At 28.1% G+C, this 12098-nt stretch overlaps 1 protein-coding gene across 1 annotated transcript in view; it reads left to right on the plus strand.

Moving 5' to 3' along the window:
• Nucleotides 1-12098, plus strand: part of LOC142329686 (uncharacterized) — a 68098-nt gene that overhangs the window by 39279 nt on the left and 16721 nt on the right. Inside the window, exons 3-5 of the mRNA XM_075374384.1 lie at nucleotides 793-902; nucleotides 6548-6686; nucleotides 11308-11409. Of these exons, the coding sequence (XP_075230499.1) occupies nucleotides 793-902; nucleotides 6548-6686; nucleotides 11308-11409 (351 nt within the window). The remainder of the gene's footprint in view (nucleotides 1-792; nucleotides 903-6547; nucleotides 6687-11307; nucleotides 11410-12098) is intronic.

Below are 12098 nucleotides of genomic sequence, written 5' to 3' on the forward strand. Positions count from 1 at the left end.
ACAGACTCTTTTTCCTCTAAATACTGCATTAAGTGGCAAAAGTGAGCTATTTACATCAAAATAATGAACTTTCAGTATGGAGAAAGGTATGATGAAAATCCCCAGGATTCAGTTATATTGTAATACATGAACAAAAAAATGAATTACTGGAAAAAAGAAATATTTTCTTTTCAATAAAACAATTTTTTTTTCTATGTAATTTTCAAGCATGAGAGATTGACATTTGAAAAAATTTATTTGTGTGTATACATAATTTACACACACATACATACATATGCACACACACACACACACACACACACACACACACACACACACACACACACACACACACACACACATGCACAAACATTTTTTTCAAATTTAAATCCTTCATCCTTGAAAAAATATACATGATGAAAACAGCAATGAAGATATAATTAGTATAAGTTAACTACTAACATTACGAGATTCAAGGAAATACTATGTTTAAATAAACATTTTTAAAATTCATAATTTACATTTAAAAATATGCTTAAATGTCACCAAAACAATAGTTTCATTATCTACCAGTACATTACAACAGCACCAGAATAGTTCATTTTATTTCAAGTTAGAGATAGCAAAAAAACTAAAATTAAATTTTTTTTATCTGTCATAAGAAATTACATTCTGAAGAAACAGACTTCTGCAAAAGTTCTCAGTAGTGATCATAAAAAATATAAAAAAACAATAAGTGGAATTTTTTATATATATATATTTATTTATTTAACAATGCCTATTGTAATTATTAATTTTTTTTTTGTTAATAAGGCATTAATATTTAATACTGAAAATCAGTCAGCATTATGCAGTGGAATCATTATAGACAAAAATACTGTTTTGACCTCAGCTAGCTGTATACGTGAAATTCCTGTTCCAAAGTAAGTATATTATTGTTAAATTTTTTTTGCGTATTTGTAATTTGTTATTTTTTAAGATAAAATGTAATGTAGCAAAAAAGTAATAGATTGTTTTTATAAAAGTCTATTTATAAGTAATAAACAAATCAGCATTTCCTTCTTCAGCATAGTTTCATTATAAGACTACACACTACCAGAGATGTTGTTCCCAATCTTTGTAGCAATGATGAAAATCCTCAAGTGAGATTATTTTCAGAATTAGAACAACATTAAAATTTTGAAATTTCAGGTGAGTTTTCAGTTAGAGAAAAGAAAAAGTCATAAAGACTCAGATCAAAAGACTAAAGAGAATTGTTGGATCTTTATCTCCTTTGTTACGTGCCCCTTTGCCATGTGTCAAGTGGCATCACCTTGGTTCAACACCTAATAATCTGTAATGTTTGGCCATATTGAAAGAATCACCTTTTTTTGGCTTTTCAAGAACTTCATGAATGAACTTTTTTTGACAGTTAGTACTTAAGACACAAATTTCTCATGAATAATCACTTGACCATCAAAAAGCAGATGAACACTAAATTAATCATTTTGATTTGATCATTCTTTCTTACTTAGGATTTAATAAGGTGTGCTCATAACTGTAACATTTAGCTTTGGGATTATATTTGAAAATACATGTTGAATTATGTTTTCTTGAATCTATCAAATTTTTAAGAAAATTCCTGTCGCTCTAAATGCATACTAGGAGGCCAGACACACACCTCTGTGATTTTTCTCTTTTTTGGAACTAAATTGCATACACTTCCTAAAAGCCCCAATCCTGGGTTATGATCTTATGAAAAATAAAATGGTTCAAACTCAATCCTTCTTACAATATTTAATGTCAGTCAACAAAATGAGTCACAAGAAAGTACATTTGTAACAAATTTTCATCTGGTTTTAATTTAGACAGTGTGCTAGAGCAAGTTTCATCTTTCACAGTTTCAAAAGCCCAAAGTGCTTTACGATTATAAAAAAACTTATGTTTTTTCCATAACCCTTTAGTAAGTAAACACGCTCAGATATTACACATCAGAAGAAATACATGTAAAATGGTTTGTACTAAAAACTTGTACTAGTGCTCAAGGAGATGTTAACATCTCCACTCCTGTAGAGAATATGTCTGCAGATTTTCAAATTATTCACCAAGCAAAATATACAGCTTATCTGCCACACCTCATTCTTCATTACAACTGGGCTAATTATAGCTTGACAGTTGGCATGTCCACTCTGAGACCAATCATTCCTGAAGCAATGCCATTAGTAATGAAGTACACTTATAAGATAAGAATTTGTACTAATTTAAGTAGTGTTTAATTATTTAATATTTTTGACTGGATTTCAGTCAGAGTCCTGTAGCAACAAAGAAGTTTAATAATATCTTATTGATAAATTGAAATGTTCTGAACAAATGGTAAACTACCTTGATCTACCATTATGTCATTATGATCAGTCTTTTTCACCACACAGCCATTTTCCTTATCCATCTTCTCTAGTGTTAGTACTGTGGGTGTATTTTTGTCCTTACAAGACTCTCCATACAGAGCATACCAGAACCTAAAGAGCCAGTGCATTGTTGGTTCCAGGGCTAACTGACTCAGGGACTTGATTGACTATGATGGTACTTCTTATGCATGTCCAAAAATTACATTATTGAGTTTATTACTAATATAAGAGAGCTGTATATATTACAGTTGTTGCTGAGTTTGCTGCTGATGTGATCAGAAAACTTTTCTTTATTATATTTCAGACTGAAAAAATTATATACATACTTCTTATTACCTACTATTCTATTTGTTTATATACGAGGGCTATTCAGAAAGTAAGGAACGTTTCCACCTGAGACGCCGCCAGGCGCACGCCAATCGCGTATATATTGGTATGCTCGTGCTCGGCACTTCAGTCAGCGTCCAGCCGTGACAACGGGAACATCTCCTGCCCGTTTTTTTTATATACCCAAAACTGCCCGTTTTTTTTTATATACAAATTTGAAATTCCGCCAGTTGTGAGGTGCGGTCCGTGATTCGTTTTTTGTTGGCAAAAAACTTAAAACCAATAGAAATTCATCGGGAACTGTGTAAAGTGTACGGGAACAACGTAATGAGTGAAAGTTCTGTCAGGAAGTGGTGTATTCAGTTTAAAAATGTACGAACAAACGTTCACGATAAAGAGAAGAGTAGACGTCCGAGCATTGTGACTGACGATCTGGTCTCCAAAGTTGACGAAAAGATTCGTGAAAACCGCCGTTTCACAATAACTGAGCTTTCTCTATGTTTCCCACAAGTTTCACGGACTTTATTGTTTGAAATTGTTTCACAGAAGCTAGGCTACCACAAATTTTGTGCAAGATGGGTGCGTCACTGAGTGGTTGAGATCACAGGCAGCAGAATTCTATGACACAGGAATTTCAAAGCTTGTTCACCGCTAGGATTTGTATGGTGATTATGTTGAAAAGTAGTATTTTAGTCCCTCTTTCACATGTACTATAAAAAGTTTTTCTTGTACTTGGTTTTTAAAATTCCAAAACGTTCCTTACTTTCTGAATAGCCCTCATGTATATATATAAAACCTTTACTCATAGAGATTGATATTATATGTTCAATACCAAACAAGTAAGGTCTGCTGAATATTTTATTGAACTAAGACAAAATAAACTAATTTTAATTTGTTTATGATTAAAATATTACTAACTTTATAGAACTTTTACGGCAATATGTTTAATTTTTTATTTAAAATACTAACATGAGTTTTCTATCTAATGAGTTGATCTACTAAAATGATTTTATTCTTTCAACTTTTTGTCCTTACCAAACAAGCATAATTAGGGTTTAAAGCATTACACTGAACTTGCAGTTTGAGTCTCAACTATAGAGAAGTTGGCCTTCTCCAGAGTCCACCGTTACTCCAACTGTCAACTCTAGAGAAGGATGCGCGTTTTGATTTTATTATGGTGATATTCAAGAGTGTTCAGATTAAACAGTTATTGATTTTGTATACTCTGAAATTAGCAATAGTATAAAGCTCTTTCCATGTTCTTGCTGTAAAAGTAAACGTTGTATTGTGTTGCAAAGGAGATTATTATACAATTATCTGAATTTATTAACGTACAAGAGAAAAAAATTTGTTCTTTGGGATCTAGAAGAATATTATTTATTTGCTTGGGATTACAGAGACTACTAAATAACTTCTAAAAAGTTCAAGAGAAAGCTACTTTCTAGAGTTTTTTTTTAAGAAAGTTGGTATGCAGAATGTATCAAAAGCCAAAGTTAAGTCTAAAAAACCCCTAAAACTTTGTTTCTCATATGAAAAATATTATAAATATTTATTAGATCAATAAGAGGGTCTTCTATCCTTTTATTTTCTTGAAGTTTATATTCATTTGATTCCAAATATTATGTTTACTTAGAAAAGTATTTACTTATATTTTTATTTAATTATACAGTTACTTTTAAAATATTACTAAATATACTAAGTGATCTATTGGTTTGGATCCAATGCCGTTGCTTTGGCTGATTAGTTTTCTACTTTGGATGGATTCCCTGAACTGAATATGATATTAGTTTTATTTTAAAATATGTTGAAAATATATCTTTTTCTAAAACGATATCAATTAGAAAGGAAAATAAATCACTGATTTACTTAGAAATTAATTTTAGTGTCGAAATTATAATTTAATTGTATTTCTTATATTGTAAATACATAATTAACAGAAAAAAAATTTGTTGTTTTTTTAAAAATAAAAAATAACATTTTTTGTCAATTTAAAAAAGTTATTGTTTAACACACATTCATTGCCAGAAACTTATGTTACATATTAATAACAAATAAATAGGCTTTTAAACTGATGGCTGTTTTGTTTAATTGTCATAGTTATATTTTTCAGATAGCCATTAAAATTAATAAGCTATTTATAAAAATAAAATAACTTTTTTTTAGAAAATATTACTTGAAAATATCTTTTATCAAAAGTTGGTTTAGCATAATTTGAAATTTAAAAATGTAATTTTTGGGAAGTGATAGTTTGGTTGAAAATTATTTGCATTAACTTATATATATATATATATATATATATATATATATATATATATATGCATATTTTAGCATACATTTTCATAAATAAAGTACTATTTATATCTTAAATTTCCTTTAAAAGTGAGAACAAGGAAGGGAAAGGAATTATGCTTGCCATTTTGTAATAAATAAATTCAGATCATTTAAAGAGCTTCCCACTAGTTTATTTAAAACTAAATTTGTTTTCTTTTTTTTAAAAACTAACATTACTTTATTAAACAACAATTAACAAAAAAAAACCTGCATTTTTTTACCTTATTTTAGCATACACAATTAACTTCAATTAATACCTTCTAGATTTTTATTTTATTTTGTACTGATTTTATTATTCATTATTTCCCTACACATACTTTATTATTTGTTCACTTATTAATTATTTTTATGTATTAATGGATTTTAACTACTGTTTTGTATTTGTGATGTTATTCTGATCAGATAGCCACAGTTTTTCTTGATCATTCCATGCTAATCTTGGGCAGTTCTTTCTTTTTATTCAATGAGTAATTCCTATCCATTTCTACACAATCCATGTAATATAAATTTTTTACCGATCTGAATAAAATATTAATTTACTTCATATTTTATAGTGAATTCACTTTTATAATATAATGTAAACAAATTTTGAACATGTACTGAAATTTTTATTTCTTATTTTTATGAATGTTTAGATTATTTTCCCTATATTATATAATAAAATATTGGATTATTTAAACTAATGATTTGTCCCAAAAGTATTGGAAACAATTATTCAAAAATAAACCATAAATTAGAGAAACAATCACATTGTTTAATTTTTTTAAAAACTGTTATTTTATTGTTTATCTATTAAAAATTCAAGTACTGATTATAAATACATAATCAAACTTGAAAAGCTCTTTCTCAAGACAAGTACACTTATGCTACTTTTAATTACTTGCTTACATGTGTTATATGATTTAAATAATAATTATTTTTTTATATAAAAGAAAATATTTGTCATTTTCAAAATATAACTGTCACAGGTTTGACTGATGACTTTATCATTTTTAATTTTATCAACCCACTTAATTTTCATAGCCCTCTTTTTACACCATTCCAATGATTTCTTATCTTTTCCTTACTATTTTCCTCTCATCTACATTTCACTAACCATAAAGTTGCTTTCAGTCAGTTTATATTAAAAGTACCAGTTAAAATGGTAAAAAAATATAAAAGTTCATAAATAATAGAAAGGAATTGCTTATTTAAAAAAAAATCTATTTGGAATTATAAAAATACAGTAGTTATCCATTTATCAGATAATTCTGATCTTTTAAAAATATTAGGAGAATCTTTTAATTTTATTTTAAATAAACTGACGGAAAGATCATTTTTAATTAGGTTGATAATTTTATCAAAAGTGGCAAAACATATAAGAAAAACAGGAATGTATCTTCTCACAACAGTATACTTTGGGTATCTGTCAGTATTTTAACACCAGCTAATAATATACGTAGCACATACTCAAGAATTACAAAACTGTAGCACTAGCTCAATTCCTAAATTTGTAAATGACAACTGATAATCTTATGTTGTTCTAGAATGGAATTGTACAAGATATATGCTGGAAGTGTAAAATATCCAACTACAAGTGAAAGTGGAAATTTTTTTGCGATATCACATTTTTATCAGTATGATGATCATGCTAAACCTCCTGATAAAGACTTAGGACTAATTAAAGTATGTAAGTTTCTTTTATTTTCTCCTTTTTTAATATCTTTATTTATAATTTAAGGTTCATAAGGTTTCTATTTTATTATAGACTGTTTTAAAAGGTTCTGGTTGCACAACTTGCCCTTTTTTCAGTCCTTCTTTTAATACACTTGAAAGAAGAAGAAAGTCCAATTGAAATACAGATTACAATTTTATTGTTATTTATAATCATTTGCTGAAGTGAAACTTTTACAAGCTTATAATTATCGTAGATAATTAATTAATAATTAGCATCTTTGTTAAAGGCTCCATGTTTTATTAATTTTATTTCAAAGAGATAAATAAAGATGAGGAAACTTAGAAAAATAAATATTACACTTATAATTTAAATTGATAGTTTGACATTGAGTTCAAAAATATAGTCTTTTGTTCGCAGCCCAATCAGGATATTGAGAGATTGACAGTTGAAAAAGTTTATATAATTACAATTTAATATTTAAAGAAGATAAGTAAAACACGACAAATCAACAATAATAATGACAATAGTAATAACAATAATGATAAGAAACAATTATAAATAACTCACAATAATAATTAGAATAATAACAATAATGGCAACAGTAAACAATAATATTAAATGTCAATCATAAATAAATGATAATTGTAGTAATCACAACCACAATAATAATAATAACAGACAGTGATTACATACAAAACAGAATTTAAAGTAATCATCAGGATTTATTCACAGGTAGATAAATAATGAAAAGCAGAATTCAGTCCCATGACAAAAGAATTAGCCTGACCACTAGTGTTAAAACGTTTAACCACTAGTCTTGTATTAACAACAATAGTACAGTAGATAAGAAAAGTATACAGTTCTTTTACTGCAAATACCTTTGTTGTTCAAATATAAAACTACCCTAACAATTTCTGAATGAAATTTAGTACATTATCTCTTTCACTTATAGTCTAACACTAACTCACCAAACCATCTCTTGTTTTTATGTACTGTCCACACTGGAATTACTTGTGGTGTCACCTTAATCTTTTAAACATGTACACACTGACCTCCTCACAGAATACTCTCACTTAGAACTCTGTCATAGCACTCTCTCATAGAATCTCCTCATGGACCGACATCTCGCAGAATTCATACCATAATGTCTTGCTTTGACTGATTTCAACTGGTCTTCCCCGGAATATTTATACTTCTATCTTCTTTACCTGCAAGACTAGACCCCCAGTTGAACATGAGAACGATCAACTGATCCCTTTCATTCCCATGCATTCCTACACTGGTCCAGTAAATCTTTTCATGAAACAACGTCTGTTTAGATGTTTCCATAAGATCTATTATAACAATTGTCTCAGTTAAGACAGTTGTTAAACAGACCTGTTAACTTTATTGAAAGGGTTTCTTTTAGCCCCTTTCTGGATTCCTCCCATTATTATATTTTCTACTACTTTCTTCTTAATTGGTTGGAATCCGTTACTCAGGTCGGTTATACGAGTCTTGTTACAATATATTATAATTTTTAAACATACATGCACCAAAAAATAGTTGGGATGAACCAAGGTTGCATGTAAGTATTGTTAGTTTTATGTGTTACAGTGAGATAGACAATGAAAAAAACCCAAAGGAAATTCACCGAAAAATTCACTTTCAAACAGAAGTCATTAATCACACCAGACAGTGCACACACATTTTAAGACTATCAGTTTCTGAGTAAATAAAAAAAAATTGACAAATAATTATTCAGAGAAATCCAAACTAAACTTAATTATTCTTTTTAATCATCAGTTATTTTTGGTCAGATTGTTTTTGTCGTGTGCTAAATAGGGCAAATTAATGCATTCTGTAATCTTCGTTAATTTTTTTAAGTAATTTTAAATTTAGTCTTTTATAGGTTTTACCCTTTACAGTTTTACTAGTACCAGATTAATTAAATTGTGTATGTTAATATATCATCTAACAATCTACAATAGCTCATTTGTTTTACAAAATTCTACCATATTTCTTTCCTCTCCCATTTGTCTTAAGATATCATTTTGAAATTTGTTAATTTTCATAATCTTCAATATCCTCTTAAAACATCTCATTTGAAAGCCTTCTTCCTTTCTGCTTTTCATTTTATTTAAAATTTGCAACCTTAAGGCCCATATTCCACACAATCACTTTTAAGAATTTCTTTCTGTTTATTGGATCCATATTTAATGCTAGCAAACTTCTTTTCGGTATGAAAATTCTTCTTTCTTGTGCCAGTCTACTTTTGATGTTAATGTTTTTTTATTTTACTTTATCCATCCTCTGTAATTTTATTATATAATAATAAATGGTCAGCGATAAAAATGATTTAAAACTGGAAACTTGATATAACAGATTGGTCCAATTTTAAAAATGAGATATTTTGATGACCGACTTCAAAATGTTTTCAGTTGTTGTTGCAATAGTCACTGATGATAATCTAATGGACTAAATGGTTAAATTTTTATCTCATCACAAACTTTGTAGTCATTAAATCTCAGGGCAAAGGATAAAATATGATGTTTCACTGAAAAAAAAAAATTTGGTTATTATGTAAAAACAGAAAAAAAATAATGAAGCTTGATTAGAAACATATGTTTTCAAAATTTACATTTCTTTAGTTTCTAAATTTACAAATATTTTTAGCTTTTTAGAAGTCAGCTTTTGATTTATCAGTTGGATGTACATTATTTTATTATCCATAAAGTTTCCAAAGAGAAATAGAATTAGTTCGATTACTAAGTTTTCTTACCTCCACTAAAGCCCTAGGAAGCCTACAAATTGCATTACCCATTGGTATTTTTCTTCTAGAAGATTCTGGTTGAGCATTCTGTGTAATATTATTTTTTAAATATTAACCTTTTATCATGATGAGAAGAAGATGACCTTGAGATAGTAAATGAAGGCTAGATGTGTAATGATTTCTGGAAAATGATCAAATTCCCAACCCAGAGGAGATATTTATAATTCAAAAAACACATTTTTGCCCTTCACCTTTACTAAAGAGCTACCACTATTTTCAATTATGAAGTCAGCATTATTAAAATCATCTATAAATAGCTTTTCATCAGTTTTATCTAGTTCCATAGGACAATGATGAATCCAAATCTACTGAAAACTTTGCACATGGCCAAAAGTACTATATATCTATTTAGAGAAATACATGTTTCTCTGAATACATAACTAAAAGTACTGCTTTATCACCCACCTGAAAAGACATAAATAAGTTAAATCTATACTAAGGATTAATTAAATGTACAGAAAAAGTAATACTGACCTGTGGGATCATGATTAAAACTTTTCTCTACTGCAATGTCAGTGCAAAGACTGTCAAATGTTTTCAGATTATTACCATGTAAATACTTAACACAATTTGAGCCCACATACAGTATGATAAAAAATTAAAGCTGAATTGAATTAAAAATAATTTAATGAAGAAACATATATTACAGGTAATTATGCTTTAATTTGCTGGCCAGAGATTTTTTCATCTTTCCATTTTGTCTCATTAATAACTTCTTTATCTAACTTACATTTAAACATGCCACGCTCTTAATCAAAGAGATCTGATCAGGGGACTAAAAATATTTAGAATATTTTACTCAAGATATTGATCTCAATTTGATTAAAAAAAAGAAAAGAAAAGGAATGGCAAAAGATGCTTCCTCAAAAAATACAGTTGGTATTCTCCATTGGATTCAACCCAATGGAGAACTCCATATCACTCCAAATCTAGAATAGATGAGATATTAAATTTAAATTTGTTGCTTAGATTTTATCAAATGTTAATTAGTAGTTGTTCTCAATTGCTACTAAAAGTTCTTATGCCATTTTCTACTACATATAACAAACATAGTGTAACACATAACATTGTTGAATAACTTGACTTCATACTAGTAGTGAATTTAGGATATATTTTTTCACACATTTATGTGACAGCAGCTTTAGAACAAAGTCAGTATTGTATAATAATGCCTATGTAGTGTGGGAGTGATAACATCTTTGCTTTTCATCTGAAGATCATGGGTTCAAAGCCCATTCAGGCATGGCATTTTTCATACTGTTTAAAATTTCCATTTCATATTGCCATACACAAGCTTCGATCTTATGTGGTGAATTAATTCATCAAAGCAAAAAAAGAAATAGATACAAACAATTTGCTTTGTTTCTGTTGCCTGAGCCTATATAACGATCACAGTTGTAACTGCTTAGCCAAAGACTAAACCACAATACTATGATATGAAAGAAATTTCATATTAGCTGTTTCGATCAGATGAACTTATTCTCAAGCTGTATGAGGAAGATCTTTCATCAAACAAACAAAAAATTATCTTGCAAAAGAAAGGAAATGAAAAATGAATGCATTACTTCAATGCATACCTTCATCAGGCATGGTATTGTTGTTGCTAATTACTTCGATTAAAAATGAATAAACTTCATATAACATACCTACCTGCATAATGAAAACACCAGTTTTAATTTTTTATTTTGTCTAATATTTTCACTGCTGCTTTTTTATATGTAGATTCTTTTTAATTTTATTGCAGAATTATTAATAAATAATGTTACTTATTACAATAATATAGCTTGTAATTTTTAATTCTTTTTTATTTTTGTTAGTTAAAGGATGAATTCACATATTCAAACTATATAAAACCAGTTCACGTACAATATGGTTGGCCAGAAACTGGTTTTGATATTTGTTACTTGATTAGTTGGTGGGTAAGTAGAGTTTTTATTTATTTTAAATAATATTTTTTTGTAAAATAATAAAAAATCTATGTAATATACATTGTGAATGCAATTCAAATATTAGAAATGAAAGCTGTTTTTGGTTTGAAGAACAAATGCTTTAAAAATTAAAAATGCGTATTGAAGCATGGATAACATATTAGTATTCCATAAAAATGAACTCCCATGAGCAGGAAGTTTATTAGTACAGCTGTGTGAACTACAAAACTCTGTCCAGTGCGGTATGTGTAAGTAATGAACATTTAATTAACCTCTTTGGTTATTCCAAGTCATTGGAATAGGCTTTTTCGTTCTGCTTTTTAAACATAAAAATATCAAATTGTACCAGTTAATGAGTACTATTGATGTACAGTTTTGATGTCACATTATTCAGTGCAGTTTTTAATGAATAATTATTCAGTGATAAATGTTTAACCTAAAAGTCTGCCAGATCCCAGACAATAAAGCATAAGTATGTAATCAGTTTGTATGTATGAACAGTTTCATAAGTATGTATTCTTTTCAGTTTACTTGAAAAAAATAATTTAAAAATATCAGCTAAGAAGAAAGAGAAATTGGCATTAAAAATCAGTTTAGATTGGAAAATTGAAATAATAAAAAAAAATATATTAGTTAAAATTACAGTAAATAAAAGTTTTATTATTTTTTGTAAATGAAAA

The sequence above is a fragment of the Lycorma delicatula genome, chromosome 9 (assembly GCF_047948215.1).
Source record: "Lycorma delicatula isolate Av1 chromosome 9, ASM4794821v1, whole genome shotgun sequence".
NCBI lineage: Eukaryota > Metazoa > Arthropoda > Insecta > Hemiptera > Fulgoridae > Lycorma > Lycorma delicatula.